This window comes from Macaca fascicularis, chromosome 12 (assembly GCF_037993035.2).
Source record: "Macaca fascicularis isolate 582-1 chromosome 12, T2T-MFA8v1.1".
Lineage (NCBI taxonomy): Eukaryota > Metazoa > Chordata > Mammalia > Primates > Cercopithecidae > Macaca > Macaca fascicularis.
Genome location: NC_088386.1, coordinates 54,067,026 through 54,083,734, shown reverse-complemented (window position 1 = coordinate 54,083,734; position 16,709 = coordinate 54,067,026). Strand labels below are relative to the sequence as shown.

The window sequence follows — 16,709 nt, the reverse complement described above, 5'->3', positions numbered from 1 at the left end:
AACACAGCAGTGTTAAAAAGAATAAGCTTGGCTGACTGGCTGGTGGGGACAGAGCAGCACATTCCAGCTCTGTAAGATGGGCTGCTCCTGGTCTAATGTGCTAGGAAGAGCTGGGGCAGAGGGAGGCTGAATTCTGAGGCCGATTCTCCTCCCCTGCATTTTATACAGATCTACTCAAGTTGGCAACCACCTAAACTCTAGTAATTGTTTTTTCTCGCAAACAGAAAAACTATGATATTGTGACTTGTAGCAAAATTCATTTCACGGAATGAGACTGGGGGACCTAAGTAACAACCAATGACTGCTTTGACCAAAAATTTCAATCCATGGCTTCAATCTATGGATTCTTTCTGATGGGTAGCATATACTGCGTGTAGCTATTTTTATTACTGAGTTGGTGTTTTTCTTAAAAAAGAGGTACATTCAAAGGATTTAAAGAAAAAGATTCTGTATAGTATTCTCCCTCATGAAGAATTATGATTATATATGCATTCTCACTTTCGTCACCCTTTACCTATGATTCTAGTATATATTTTCTGTGATTTTTATGTTTATTTTTTATTGTATTATATATGTTCTGACAAGTTACCTCAAATTTTGACGGCACACATAGATTGTATATTTAGAGATGTGAAGAAGTGAACAATGGAAAAACAGACACACTAATATTATGGAAACAGAAGGGAACACTAACATAACATTCTCTCGGAATGTTTTAGCAGAATATACAAGGTTATAAGACATGCAAGAAAAGACAAAGCTGAAACATAAACTGCTCCTCATAAAAAAACACAAAAGATGTGCATATATATTTTTAGAATGCAAATATGTAACACTGGTAAGCTAGAGGTACAGAATAATGAAGAGAAAGGGCAAAAGTCAAGATAATCATAAAGCATAAATGCTCCAAAACAACTTTATTACTTCTAGGGAAGAAGTTTAAAGACCTGAGAAAATAAAAATGTTTGGCAGAATGGGCAGCTCTTCCTCATTCTTTGGGTAGTATCTCTCTCCACTCCCAGACTTCAGAAACTTGGGCTTTCTGTTTTCAAACGTCCTACCCCCCTTAACTTCCGCCCCCCTCCCCCAGTAATAAACACACAAACAAGCAAGCTAGAGTCTCCTCAATCAAATGAAATCAAATGAAATGAAAGTGATGCCTAGGGCATCCTAAGCTCTTCCTTAGAAAATGGTGCTGCAGTAGGTTAGCTATTGAAAATCCAATTCAGCAGCTGGTTCCAGTTTACCACATTTCAACAGAATGTAACATCCTGAAAACATCTGAGTAGGCAGGGATCACTCCTAAGCAGTGATCAAACCCTTGCATCTCTAACAATACACCTATTGCTGAAAGGCTTTTAAAGAGCTAAGCTTTTCAAGTCAATTTGTAAAACTTAAGAGAAAAGGTAGAGAAAGTGTCCGCAAGTAAACATGCAAAGTATAAAAATAAATGAGGACAAATGAGGACTTTCTATTTCACTATTGTGAAATGTTGTATAGGAAACCAGAAAACGAATAAAGATTTGCTTTTGTCAAGACCCAGCCAAAGACTAAGTGGACTGAAGGTCTATTAAATATTTTTCACATTTAAGCCACTCCTCATTTATGCTGAGTAGGGCTGCCTAATTCTAAAATAGATGATTTTCATACTATGTTCAGTATCTTTGCGGCCAAAGCAGCAAAGAAAAAAAAAGTGTCAAAATTTATAGAAAAAGCAGCAGTGACACTGCTGTTTTATCCCAATTATTAATATATACTCAAAGTTATAAAGATCATCTATAGTTACTAGAAAAGGAAATATGGGCCGGTGCAGTGGCTCATGCCTGTAATCCCAGCACTTTGGGAGGCAGAGTTGGTGGATCACCTGAGGTTAGGAGTTCAAGACCAGCCTGGCCAATATGGCAAAACCCCATCTCCAATTAAAAAAAAAAAATACAAAAATTAGCCGAGTGTGGTGGTGCACACTTGTAATTCCAGCTACTCGGGAGGCAGAGACAGAAGAATCTCTTGAACCCAGGAGGTGGCGGTTGCAGTGGTGCCACTGAACTTCGGCTTTGGCAACAGAGCAAGACTCCTTCTCAAAAAAAAAAAGAAAGGAAATATGAACAAAATAAGATTTTACTCTTTTATTCATAAATTTTCAATTTTCTCCTCTTCTAACTATAGCTTATTGCCATGGTTACAATTTAAATGTCATAAATATAGCTGAAAAGTGGGTAAACTTAAGAAAAACCACAACATTATACAATTAAAATATGAGAAAGTAAATACCAGTTGTGATTGCCATGTTTAGAAGTTAATACTCTTCCTCCTTCCCATCAAAGGAAAAAAACATAAGTAAATGTAACTACTAGGCTTGAATATGAGTTTTAGTAAAGAGTGTGCTCTGAGAAAAATAAGGAACTATGCAGTTATTAAGTGTGAATTATGGACACACCTGTGGCGAAGGGAGATGAGCCACTGAGTTAGTATCTGCCTAACACTAAAGTACTTGAGTACTTGAGGAGCTATTTGGACAACACTTAATTATTATGTATTCAATTTAAATCATTTAATACATTCGCTTGTGTATTATATATATTTTTATATTTAACAGCTGATTGCTCAGCCTACTAGAAAAGTAAAAAAAAGATTTGAAAACTTTAATGTAAAGGAAAATACTAAGCACATAATAGTATATATGGTTTTCTCTTAATTTTTTAATTTTAAATTTTTGTGGGTACAGTGAGGGTATATATGTTTATAAGGTATATTAAGTGTTTTGATACAGGCATGCAATGCATAATAATCACATCATGCAGAATAGTGTATCTATCCCCTTAAGCATTTATCCTTTGCGTTATAAACAATCTAATTATAGTTATTTTGAAATGTACAATTAAATTATTGATTATAGTCACCCTGTTGTGCTATCAAATAGTAGGTCTTACTGGTTTTTTCTATTTTTTTGTACTCATATTTGTTACTTGGCCATGATAAAAATCCTGAAGATTGTAGTCAAATGACTTAAGCAATGGGGAAGGAGTAGAAAGGATGCCAAGGCCCTAGCTATTTCATCCACTATAATGTGTCTTCATAATCTAAATTCATTCTCTCTAGGCTGTAAATCAACACATGATTATATGCAGGGTCTGCTGGGCTTTTGGTAATTAAAAATCTACAAACGCCCTCTCCAGCTCAGTTCAGCCAGTGTACAGACTGGTGAGGGTTAGGAGAAAAATTGCATGGGGAAATCAGGGTATTTCTCTGGCTCTATTTTAAACAACATTTCTGGCAGGGGTGGCATCTCCTTCCTGGTTCCAACTAATGCTGGAAATCTCCCGATCCGAAGCCCCTACAACTGCTCCAGCTCTAGGACTCTGACAAAACCACCTACCTACCCCTTTGCCTTTGTAGTCCTAGGGATGATAGCAGCTTCCTGGCATCATTATCTCTTGGGGGCTTCATCATCCTGTTTAATCACTCAAATCTTCCAACCCACACTTTCATAACTGTACATTTTCTGTATCAAATTCCATATGTTGAACTACCTGGCATGGGTTCTGTTTTCCCAACTGAACCGTGGCTAATAAATACACCTATTATCTCTGGGTTACAAAGAACTCTTATCCATCAAACACTAATTCCCCAATAGAAAAGGGCAATCTATATTGTACTTCTATATTCTCCAGATAATTAGAAATACAAATGATGACACTAATGTGGCAATATGAGAAGATCAATCCCATACACCTGGAGGGAGGGAAAATTAATACAATCTTTCAGGAAAGCAACTTGATTACATATAGCAAAAGCATTAAAATATTCACGTACTTTAAATAAATTTCTTCCTGAAATTCTAGCCTAAGGCAAATCAAAGGTGACGATATAATTTTATATACAGGGATGGTTACCACACTGTTATTTAAAATAGTAAAAAATAAGAAAAAACCTGAATGTCCGATACTAGAGATATGGGTAAATATGGTATATACGATTTTCCCTTATAGAATTCCCCTATCCCCCAACTGTAAGTAAATATAGTTATACATCTCCACTATAGTTCACCTTCATTAAACCTGAAGTTCTTCAGAGGGCAAGGATGTTTGCTTTAAACATTGACAATTATGTGCTAGACAAGTATTTGTCTCAATAAATATTTCAGAAATAATTATGTAGTCTTAAAGATGAATTTGAAGAATTTTCACTGAAAAGGTAAAAAAAACTGCATGTAACACAGAAATGTACAGAAAGGCTAAGTGATGAGTTTGATTATAAGTAATTTTATCCACTTTTTGTACTTTTTAAATATTTTCCAAATATCTTTTGATGAGTATATATTACACTTAGAACCAGGAGAAAAATTATGTTTACAAAGTGAAAAAGAAAGCAGAGATGAAAGCAGTTGGTAAAGTTAAAATACAACAAGCTCTATATTATTCACCACTGCTTGAATAACTAAAACTAAAAATTAACCTCCTCTACCCCCAAAAAAGGAGTATCTGCTGTCAGGGAAATTTAATTCAAAACCACAATGAGATATTACTTCACACCCACTAGGACAGCTATAATCAAAAAGATAATAACAAGTGTTTGAGAGGATGTGGAGAAGTCAGAACTGTTATTTTATTTTTGAGATGGAGTCTCGCTCTGTTGCCCAGGCTGGAGTGCAGTGGCGCTATCTCTGCTCACTGTAAGCTCCGCCTCCCGGGTTCACGCCATTCTCCTGCAGAACTGTTATTTTTAACTGGTGGAAATGTTAAATGGTACAGCCACTCTGGGAAATAATCTGGTAGTTGCTTAACAGGTTAAACACAGAGTTACCATGTGACCTAGCAATTCCACTAATAGGTTTATACTTAAGAGAATTGAAAACATATATTCAAAAATTTTATGTAAATGGTCATAAAAGCATTATTCATAACAGCCAAAAGTAGGAAGACCTAAATGTCCACCAACTGATGAATCAATAAATGAAATATTATTCAGCCAGAAAAAGGAATAAACTACTGTCACATGCTACGATAAGGATGAACCTTGAAAAAATCATGCCAAGTGAAAGGAACCAGCCACAAGGACCACATGTATGATTCTATTCAACTGAAATGTCTAGAATAGGCAAATCCATAAAGAAAGAAAGTATAATAGAGTAGTGGTTGCCTAAGACTGGTAAGTTTGGGGGTAAAATGGGTGACTGCTAACTGGCACACTGGTTTCTTTTAGGGGTGATGAAAATGTTCTAAAATTGATTGTGGTGATAGACGCACAACTCAGAATATATTAAAAAACACTTAAGAGAATTCTATAAGTGGGTAAACTATATAGTATGAATTACCTCTCAATAAAGCTATTATAAAAAAGAAATTTGTATATTATACATTAAGAAAAGGCTGTTAAGAGAAACAAAAAGAATTAAGTTCAAATGCATGTGTGCCAAATTTGCCATAAAAAAGACAAACCTGCAATACTGTACTAACGTCCTGCTAGGCTATAAAGGTTTTAAGGCATTGCAAGTCAAGTTATGAATCAAAAATAGTTCTTGTCATTTTTGAAAACATAACTTCCTTGTGTATGTATTTTTTCAAAATACAGATTTTGTTACTAAATGAAAATATTCATCTCATTTACTCATTAGGTATATATGTGTGTGTGTGTGTGTGTGTATATATATATATATATATATATTTTATTTTTTTTTTTTGAGACGGAGTCTTGCTCTGTCGCCCAGGCTGGAGTGCAGTGGCGCAATCTTGGCTCACTGCAAGCTCCACCTCCCGGGTTCCCGCCATTCTCCTGCCTCAGCCTCCCGAGTAGCTGGGACTACAGGCGCCCACCACCGCACCTGGCTAATTTTTTGTATTTTTAGTAGAGATGGGGCATTAGGTATATTTTTAATACCTTCTAAAGGTTGGGCATTTTCTAGGGATGAAGTAGGAGAGAAAAAAGAGACACTTTTCAAGGGCTTAGAATTTGGTTGTGAAGCTAATATATGCACACTAAATATTCCTAGGACAGTGTAAAGAAGCATTTACTATTCATTCATGTATACAGTAGTCATTCGCTCAGGTGGTGAATTATCTAGGGTCTACCATCCACAAGGCCCTTGGAATGCTTTGTTGAACAGAGCAGACACGGCTCCGGCTCTCAGTAACCACCTTAAATGCTGTGACAAAGTGGGGGAAATAACACCGTATCTCAACTGACTCCCTTTGTCCGCCCTGGTCAGATTTCAGATCACTCTCTCATTACCTCCCAAGAATAAAAAGCAGCAGCTTTCTCCTGGCATAGGCTGCTCTCCTAGGTTTCAGGCACGCTTTCTCTAACTCAGTTGTCCTTTATCCATAGCACTCTGGCCCACATGTCTGAACCACATAATAAAGTATTAATATGCATGGACCTATTGGTTTAACAGAAGTGTTTTCTTCACATTTGAATAAGGGCTTTCTCTAGTAATCACATTTCTAAATGCTTATTGAGTGGTGTCACTTGCTGCCCTTTCATCATCTCAAATCCAACACATCTCACACTGTGGTCCAGAGCACCCCCACTAAAACTGGCTCTCCATTTTGACACTCCTAATTGTTTTAACTGTACCATCCTCCCAAACACAAAACCTCACAGTTATTGCGTACCCACCTCACCATCACACCAGCCTCTAAATCCCTATGAATCGCCTAGATGATCTCACACACCAAATTCTGCAATAAGCTTTCAATTGGTCTATCTTGTCACTAATTTTTCCTCCCACCAGTTCACAGCTCTGCTGTTTCTTCTGAGAAATGTTTAAATAATATGACATTTTGCCTCAAGGATTTTTAGTGTCTCCCCACAGAGAGAGTATCAAGTCCCTGGAACTTACAGATCTCTGTAATTTCAGCCAGTTCAGCCCTCTGCCTTTGCACATCTTACCACCTCCCAAACCAGTTTTACATGTTCCCTTCCCCTGACACTTGTGTTGTCTCTTCTCTTGCCCAGTGACAATGCCCTCTCCAGAGTGGTCCATCAAGCCCAAGGCTGCAAGACCATCTCCTCTGCCATCTCAGATGTGGCTTGTCCACTTACATCAATATTTCCCACATAATACTTACTTGGCAGTCAACCACATATTATTTCAAGGTGTGTCTTGCCTTGTATTAAACTGTTGTTTAGAAGTCTTACTGTTAGGTAGCTTTTCACATGTTTCTGCCTCATTAACAGTTTGAGTTAACACCTTTTTTGGGGGGGAAATAACTTCTTTGTATGACAGCCAAGTGTCTTGTATGCACTATAAGGAACACCAGAATCCTGGCACCAGGTTTAGATAAACTCAGATACTGGGCATTTGGTTATCTAAGTCTTCCTCAATTCAAGTCTTGTTTGAAAAGGGCCAAAGTATTTACATATCAATGCCTATTCCAGCATTACAACATTGTTCACATTACTATTTACAATGTAAGCTCCATGGTGGAAGTGGACAGGGACAAGTGTGTGTTATGCCCATCACTGCCCAGCAATGTGCACAGCATCCGGTACATGACGTGAATGCTCAATAAACATTTACTGAGTGAAGGCTGGGTATGAAGACATCAATGATTTGTGTAAGTGGCAGACAGTCTCCTTAATGTAATTCATCCTTTCTATGTGGTGAATTTAGGTTAAAAAGAAAAGATAGACTACATGAAAAGCTACCACACTATTAGAAACATGTGGATACATTAAAAAAATGAAAACTTCAAGCATCTTTTCTCTGAGTATGATAAACACAGTGAAAGACCCAACTTGTATAATTAGCAGCTTTCTCCATTATATAATAACTTTTTTTGAGGTCAGCCCTGTGTTTTCTTATGATGGAAAAGGAAATTTTCAGATATGGGGTTGATATTAAAAATACTGCTGTTCAATGCTTTTTCATTACAGTTGACATATACAAATTTACTCATACTAAAAACTTAAGCATATTAAGAACTACTATTCCAAAGCAACATAGCTCAATATTGTCACTATTAAAGGTTTTGCTTGGCTTATTTCACCAAGAAATAGTAAATTAAGAGAGTAGGCTATGTAATTTGTGTTTATCAAACATAACTCTTATATAATAAAAAACATACCTGTTGCTCTCCAAGGAAATGACTTCTCAGTTGAGCTAAAGAAAAAGAAGGAAAAAATGAAACATTTATTTATTTTGTCACAAAATTTAGCTTGGGACCTGTTTTGCATATTAACATTTAATTTCCACATTAAATTATACAAAAGCATAAAAACCTTAAATACAATTTAAACTTATCTAAGCTAATTTTTAGATAGTATTTAAAATGGGAACAAAAATTATTTCTATTTGGAAATTAAGGCAAATTATAAAATGACATAAAATTCTACTTGAAGACAAAACAGCACAACTGTATGATATTCACAGTACTTACATGATGTACTACAGTTTTTTTGTGATAATATGAAAACTACATATGTATCATATATATGAAAAGGAACCAAAAAGGCTGTTAAACAGTTTATTTTACTTATTTTCAAAAGTGGCAATTAGAACAGAGACAAAACATATAACAGAGACAAAATTTACCGAGGCCACTTTTGAATTGAATGTTGCCTTATAAAATTTAAAACACAGAACTTTATATCAAAAATATAAGGTCCTATAAGCTAGGATAAAGTGACAGCTATGTATTTTCCTTGGTTATTAGAGTGTGCATTTAAAAAATTTGTGCATAAAAACATATCACTGCCTCCCCGGTTGCCACCCCTCTTGCCCCAATCAATACAGGAAATCATGGTGTTATAGGGACAGTGCGGCAGAATGCAGGAACAAAATAATGGATTATTAAGCATTTATTAAATGCTAGATTAAGCATTTCACATATGATCTCCTTCATATTATTTATCACAATCTTGTGAACAGGTACATCCTCATTGTTATCTTACAGATAAAGAAACATATGCTGGTAATTCGAAGAGCTGGAACCACACCCAGGACAGTCAGATTCCAAACTCGCGCACCATATAACCGTGCTACCTGGCAGAACAGCTTGTGATCCCATTTTTGCATTAAACACATATAGACACATAGACAGTATGACTAGAAGTCTAGAAAAGTAAAAACCAATGTGCTAGCAGTTATATCCATGAGTACAGCCATTATATATTTTTTTCTTTTTAAACATTTGTACTTTTTTTCCTTTTAAAAAACCAGAAAAAGGACATATATTCATGGTATTTTTTGAGTGCTTATTAAATTTATAGAAAAAGGAGTGTGACTCCGGGCTTAAGGAAACATTTTGCAAAACAAAGAACGTGGAGCAGGGGAAGAACAGCCCTTTTAGTGCTGTATTTCTAAGATTTTAAGTTCTTATTACCCCCTTGATACTTTCCCCAAGTCATTATGTGGTTATGAAACTTGCTGGTTGAAAACCCTAGATTCCATAGAAACTCCCTGAACTTCAATTTTGTGTGTGATTTGCCTTTTTTCCATCACAGGAGCAACAGTTCACATTCCAGGACCTTGAATGAGCTGCAAGCAGGGGTACATGTTCCCAGCAAGTGGAGTCAACCAGTTAATGCTAATCTCCTCCAGGGCTCTGTGATATTCCTTTATCTGAAATACCCTTAGCTGATTTCAAAGTAGACTGATAGGAAAAAGTGAAAACTTGGTCAAATATCAGGAATGAGACATTTGTCTTGCTCCTAAGGGTAGGCCATCACTGTCTTGAGACTCCAAAAGTGGTTTTGCACACTGAATTTCAATTTCTTCTCAATCTGTTTTTGTTATTTAATTGTATTATCTAAACTAGTTTTCTAAGCACTGAGATTGACATTACCCAACTGTGTTTCCTCAAAAGCATCATATTTTATGTCAACATTAAAACACATGGTAAATGAAACTGCCATCCAGAAATGTTTAGTATACCTCAAGTTTCTTGGGAATATTAAGGAAGTTTTATCTTCTGAGTTTGAAACTTATATAAACTTTAATGAAATATAAGACTTTTTATCCTCAAAATTGTAAGTCACAGAATATAATTTCAGATAATTGCTCAAATGGAGCAAGGGCTGTGGCTGTTTTGCTCATCTCTTTATACCAAGTGCCTAGCATTTGCCCAGCACACAGCAGATGCTTAATTAAATTGTGAAAAAATCAAGTTCTTTATTGTTTTGAAAGGTCAGGATTATATAAATTACCGGGTATTACCTAGTATAAGCAAGTCAACTTATTCTCCCTGAGTCTAGGTAGGAAGTTCCAGTAGCCTCGCTGTGTAGCAATCAAGCAGACAGCGTTTCTGCTGCTGAAAGAACCTTTGGTTACCAAAATATAATAGGTATTCCTAGGTGAAGGCAATGGGAAGCCTCGGTTAACATGAATATTCCCTTCTCTATTTAAGGTAGAATATATAAATCATTAGAAAAACAAGCTAATAAAGAAAATTAAAAATAAAAAGTTCCATGGTGTATTTTGAAGATCATGTATTCAGCCCAACTAATTTCACACTAACTTCTATAATTCTGAGAAATAACTGGTCATTACATGTTATTCGTAACAGCCTATTTTCTTTCTGAATTACTTCAAATGATTCTCAAATTGTTCACTACTTTGGGACTCAGGGATTGGACAACAAAACACATGGAATTTTGAAAGGCTGTTTTAAACCACCAAATGCAATTGTTCTAATAAACCCATGTTTATTAGAACAATCACAGGCAGCTTCACGTTAGAAACATAGGCTTATTTCCTCCTTCTCTCCCTCCAACCATCTATTCCTAGAAACACTTCCCCAACTTTTACTGAATGCCTACAATGTGTCTGCAGGCACTGTGCCCACAAATGACTCCATCCCGGTTCCCTTTCACTTCTCTTCTGAAGATGCCAAGCAGCTTGCGTTCTAGGAGCTTCCACTGGAATGTGAAACACATTTTAAAATACATACAGGAACTGAGTCACCCATGATAACTTTGTTTCAATGGGAAGATATATTCATAATGTAATGTTAATAACTTAATAATAATCATTTAGAATGAAATCCACTAATAACCTTGGGGCTGTCTGGTCAGATGGTGAACATCAATCAAAAGCAAATTTATTACCAAATTAACAATTCATTTTAATGCAAAAAATCAGTTTTGTTTATAGGAAGACAATGTGCCCTCATCATATTACATGAAAATATGTTGTAGATCACTATAAAATTCTACACACTCCTGAAATTAATTTTTTTCATTCAGATGCAAATGGAGGCAAAATATCTTTGTTGGACATTAATGGCTGTGCAATATCAACTTTGAAAACTCTCCTTATTTTGCTGTTTTCCATATTAGGACTCAGAAAATTACCCGCTCATAATCCCCTGCAGCCAGAGGCAGGCCAGTAAGTGAGAGTCCACAAGAAGCCACATATGGAGATAGAGTGGTCCTGAGCATTTGTGGTGGATACAGTGGTGGCAGTAGGTACTGCTCCTGGAAACCCAGATTCAGATTCTGGCTCCCTGGCCTTCCTAGAGACTCCATGAGTTGACACCCAATAGCTCTTAAAAAGTTCCTTTTCTGCTTACATAAGCCAGAGAAGATTCTATTGTTTGCAACCGAAAATCCTGACTGATGTTATCCTAAAACTAACAAAGACAAACTAGCCCTCTGAAAAGGGCCCAAGACTCATAACTGCAGACTATTTCCAACTGCATACTGGATATATAACACAGATCAGATTCAACGTATTGAAATTATTTCCCTCTAAACTGACTCCTGCTTAGTGATTCCCACCTAGTCACTGAAACTGAAGAGCAGGGAGTAATTTTACTGTTTGTTCTTCCCACTAGTGTGTAAGCTCCATGAGGGTATGGGAGTTGGCCTTGTTTACAGACAATGGCCAGAGCCTAAGGCAGTATCTGACACATGGCCATTACTCATTTTGAATTAATCTCTACTACCACTGACATAGTTCTAGTCTTTATCCTCTTTTGGCTGGGTCCTTCAGTCTCTCTCCTGACTGGTCTTACTTCTCATCCTGGCAGGCTCTCTTCTACGCTGCTACTACTGTGATTTTTTTCAAACACTCACCTCTGATGTCATTCTTCTGCTGCTAATGCACAGCAGATCCATACAGGATAAAATGCAAACATCTCAGATGGCACAGAAGGCCCTGCACCACCTGGCTCCTTCTAGTGTGCCCTTTCCCACACAAACCTACATTCGAAGCACTTCTAACTGCTTGCAGTTGCCTCACACACCATACTGTTTCACACTTTCACTGCTATTTTTAGGGCAGAACATGCAGGAATACAGCCTGAAAATTCTTTCAGAATTACTCAAATTCTAGAATGGCACATGCAGGTGCCATATAACTTGTTTATATATCCATGAAACAGAATGCTCTAAAGTTTACCTTCACTTTGTATCACCTTCTATAATAACAGGAATATTAAAAAAAAAATGTTTTACTTAATTCTTCTGTCTGATGTGAGCAAGCCTGCTTTAGTGGATACCAGTAGGTAAACGCTAGGAGAAGGGACAGTAGAGAACTGGATGGAGCCACATGGTAATTCTGCCATGCCACTTCCCTCACCTTCTTTCAGGTCTAGGTAGGGCTCATTTTATCACAAGTATACACAAGCTACTGTTACTAGTCTCTTAGCAAGACATATTGAATTAGGACAAGATCCAAGGGTTACTCCTTTCTGAAAAAGAACCAGTTCTTAGCCTGAAATTAGAATATGGTCAAATTGCAAAATTTACTGCTTTATTTAAAAAAAATCAGGCTGGGCACGGTAGCTCACATCTATAATCCCACCACTCTGGGAGGCTAAGGTGGGAGGACTGCTTACCCCAGATGTTTGAGACCAGCTGGGGCAACAAAGTGAGACCCTATCTCTACAAAAAAGTTTAAAAAAAAATAGCCGGGCATGGTGACATGTGCCTGTAGTCTCAGCTACTTGGGAGGCTGAGGTGGGAAGATTGCTTGAGCCTGACAGCAAGGCTCAAGGCAAGCAAGGCTGCAGTGAGCTGTGATTGTGCCACTGCACTCCAGCCTGGGCAACAGAGACCCTGTTTCAAAAAAAAATAAATAAATAAACAAAAATAATTGTGTCAAGAGATTTTACACATACATGTATATTTATATATCAATATAAATCATTAATAGCTGAAAAAATAAACCACAGTCAATAACAAATTAAATTTGACTCAGTATTAATTAGAAGGGATAACTCAAATTATCCTAGAAATTGTTTTATTTATGAATGGAGCATGGGTGTGTACCACTGTCTGGACTATGTACCATCTACAGCCTTCTCTCTGGTGACCACCCATCATCCTTCAAGAATTACCTGAGGAGAGTTGGTCACCTCCTCCTTTTTGTTGTGAATGTACTCAATAATTTATCTGTATTTTTGCACTTTTCACAATGTAACCATAGTATTTGTTTACCTACCTGTTTCTACTACCAGACTGCAGCCTTCTTGAGAGTAAATACAGTATATTAATTCTACTTGCATCTAACCAGGAACTGGTGTTGAGTAGGATGCTTAAATAGATCATAGCTGATCTTAACTTTTTGGGTTGCTGTTTTAAAGACTAATGCTACATAATTTTAGAAACTGTTTCAATCATTCTGCAGAAGAGACCATTTCCTCCCGATTTGGGCTCTTTGTATCTCATAGAAAAGATGTTTATTGCATATATGCATACATCACATGGATTCATTCAACAAATATCCGTTGACCATTTATTGAGTGCCAGCCATTGTTAGAAGCCGGGAATACATGGTGAGAAGAGCATCCTACAAGAGAGGACTCTGATGTCAATGTCACAGGGTCCAGCACTATCCAGACTAAAGACATTCACATATCTATCACAAACAAGTGTGAAGCAACTTTTAAAAACAAAAACCAAGACCTAACTCTCCTTATACTCATCTATGAAAAGAAGGTCAACTGGTACTGGGAGCACCCAGGTAGTAATTTGAACATGAAGTCTCCAGTGAGACAGGTATGGAACAATATGAACTATACCCCATAGTCTAGACTGTACCTCGATTTCCACAGCTCACAAACTGTAAGCGGTTGGGAATAAGACAGTTTGGGAGACCACCAAAACAATATGCAACATGTGTAAGAAATCTGACATTTCTCCCCTCTGTCATGACAGATGATCTCTTTAATGGCTATTTAAACCATCTCAAATGAGTAGCATTACATGATCTACTTTCACTATCACACCATAGTTTTTTACAATATTACAATATTCTTTTCTTTTTTTTTTTTTTTTTTTTTTTTTAGAGACAGGGTCTCATTTCATTGCCCAGGCTGGGATTACAGGCATGAGCCACTGTGCCTGGTACACAATATTCTCTAAATTATTCTTAAGTGTTCTTCTATTAAATAGAGGTAATTAATACATGAATCAGATGTGTATTAATCTTTACTATGAAAAATTTTTAAAAATACATTTGTACATTTTTGGCCTTTCCTTGATGTTTCACTCCTCAGTTTCCTCTCAGTTTTACTATTTTGAGCTCTGATTCTAAGTTCCACAAGTCTGTATTTCTGTAAATATTAATTCTTGAATTAGAGTTTAAAAACTCCCACATTTACAGATGAAATCTCAGTAGCTTCAGGACATAAGTTCCAAAATGCGTTTCTCTCTTTCTCCACCAATTCGTTATTGTCTTACTTTAAATTTGTGATTTGCTCATTTTATAACTTATGTTTCATCTTTTCTTGTGCCATTGGTGGGCTTTATTTCTCCACTAATCAAAGTTACTCCATTAACAAACGTATAGGCTTTCCAGATTCTAAATCTATTGTGAGTTCTAGCTAAGTCTACTTTTTAGTCAATTCCAAGGTCTATTTCTAAGTTAAAAAAAAAAAAAAAAGGGAAATTCATTTTGTGTTTTTATTTTTTGGCAATGAATTACCATTGTAATTACTTAACACCTTGTTATCCTCTAGGCATTACAAATTGCTTTTTAATGAATTACTCCAAAATCCTCCTAGTTAACGTGAACTGGGCTCCATAATTCCCTGTTACTCTGTATTTCCCATTATGCATCTGGGATTTTTTTCCCCCTCCCCAAGGGAATATGGCAAAATAACTACTAATGATTCTCAAGTTTGTCTCTACTTAAGAATATCACAGGATAAATTTTAAACAAACTACCTTAACGAAGTAACACATTCTGTCAAACACTTAAATTTCTATATTGTCATTAATTATAATTAAATGCAATCTTCAATTATGATGAGGAGACAAGATTTTTATTTCTATCTAACATTGCTTTGGCTTCTGTTTTAATTAGTACATTTAAATCTTTGCTCAGTCTTTCTCTTAACGCATTTGTAAAATATTCCATTAGTTTCTTGTGAGTCCTTAGCTAGGTTAAATGCATTCTGTGCTTTAGCTTTCTTGAGTGCTCATGAATTTATGCTGAGAATGCCGCTTTCTGAATGTAGTTCCTGTGGAAGTCCCTGGTCTTATTAGGACCAGGCATTCACCTGTGGGCAGGTCTGATTTCTCCTTACCCCGACCCTCAACAAGAATGTCCATGAGCTCATTTTATACTTATAATCAGCAAGGTGAGAAGTAGGATCTAGAAGACTAAGATGGAATAAAGGGTTCTCTAATGCTATAACCTGTCTTCCGATGTTCTGAAAACTCATACCACCTACTAATAGGTAACTGTCAGGTTACAACCAGTTTTGTTTTTCCTGTTTGGGAAACAGGGTCTTTAGCTGTTGCTTTTAGTTAGATAAGGATTGCCCAGGAAATAAATTCTTTACACTAGAGACTTATGCTCGTCTTAACATCAGAACAAATAGAGCAGTTACACAAAATTATCATGATTATTCTTCCCAAAACAAGTTTGGGTAGCTCTTCATCATTGCACTAAGCTAGTTCAGTAAGGTGAAGACAGGAAGGTCAACACGTGAAGACAGTGAAGGTGAACTGCTTTGCCCAGCTCAAGGACGGGGGAGATGGAAGGCAAACAAATATCTCCACCACCACATTCACTACCACCTCGGAGGGGCTCTCAGGACCCTAGTTTGAAAAATCACGAATCCAGGCAGTGATGATTTCTTAGCAAAAATACTCTGAAAGCAATCCCCCTTAGTATTTAACTATATTTTTGAAACCCCTTCCAAATTTACTTAGTGTCTATTCACAATCAATCTCAATGAAAACAAAAACAAAACAAAACCTCTTCCTCCAAATTCCTGGTTTTTCACTGACCAAGTCTCTCTTTACCATACTGTCAGATCCTGGGCAATTCTCTGTTGGATGGAGACTGATTTCTTTCTTCCCAAGAAGGGGCCACTAATTAATTCTTCCTGGCTTTTCATCAGAATGGCTGTTAGTCCCCTCTCTTCCTAAGGCTATTCCCAATATCTCAGCAGCCAGGAAAAGTGAAAATGTGACAACAGGTCCCTAACTGTAGTTTAGTTACTTTTATGTGCTATGACCTTGCCCCTGAAAATGGTACATGCCTATAGTTTGAACTAAGCAAGGCATAACAAATGAGACAGGGCAAACGGCTTCTTTTCATAATTATTTATATGATCCGAGGGCGATATTGAGGTTACAGAAAAGCAAGAGCACTTGAATTAAAAACGACACCCTTCATGTAGGCTACAGCTGTTCCTGACCCACCATCCACAGGACATGAGGCTTGAGCTGCCTTCCACTAGCGAGGCTCTGCATCAGTCCATCTCCACTCCAAACCCAATCACTGCTGTGACCAACAGAATGAACAAACGAGA

At 36.8% G+C, this 16,709-nt stretch overlaps 1 protein-coding gene across 42 annotated transcripts in view; it reads right to left on the bottom strand.

The window, feature by feature from the left end:
• Positions 1-16,709, bottom strand: part of PKP4 (plakophilin 4) — a 229,419-nt gene that overhangs the window by 71,265 nt on the left and 141,445 nt on the right. For all 42 annotated transcript variants that reach the window (XM_065525510.1, XM_065525520.2, XM_065525519.1 and 39 more), the window contains one exon: positions 8,067-8,101. In XM_065525510.1, the coding sequence (XP_065381582.1) occupies positions 8,067-8,101 (35 nt within the window). The remainder of the gene's footprint in view (positions 1-8,066; positions 8,102-16,709) is intronic.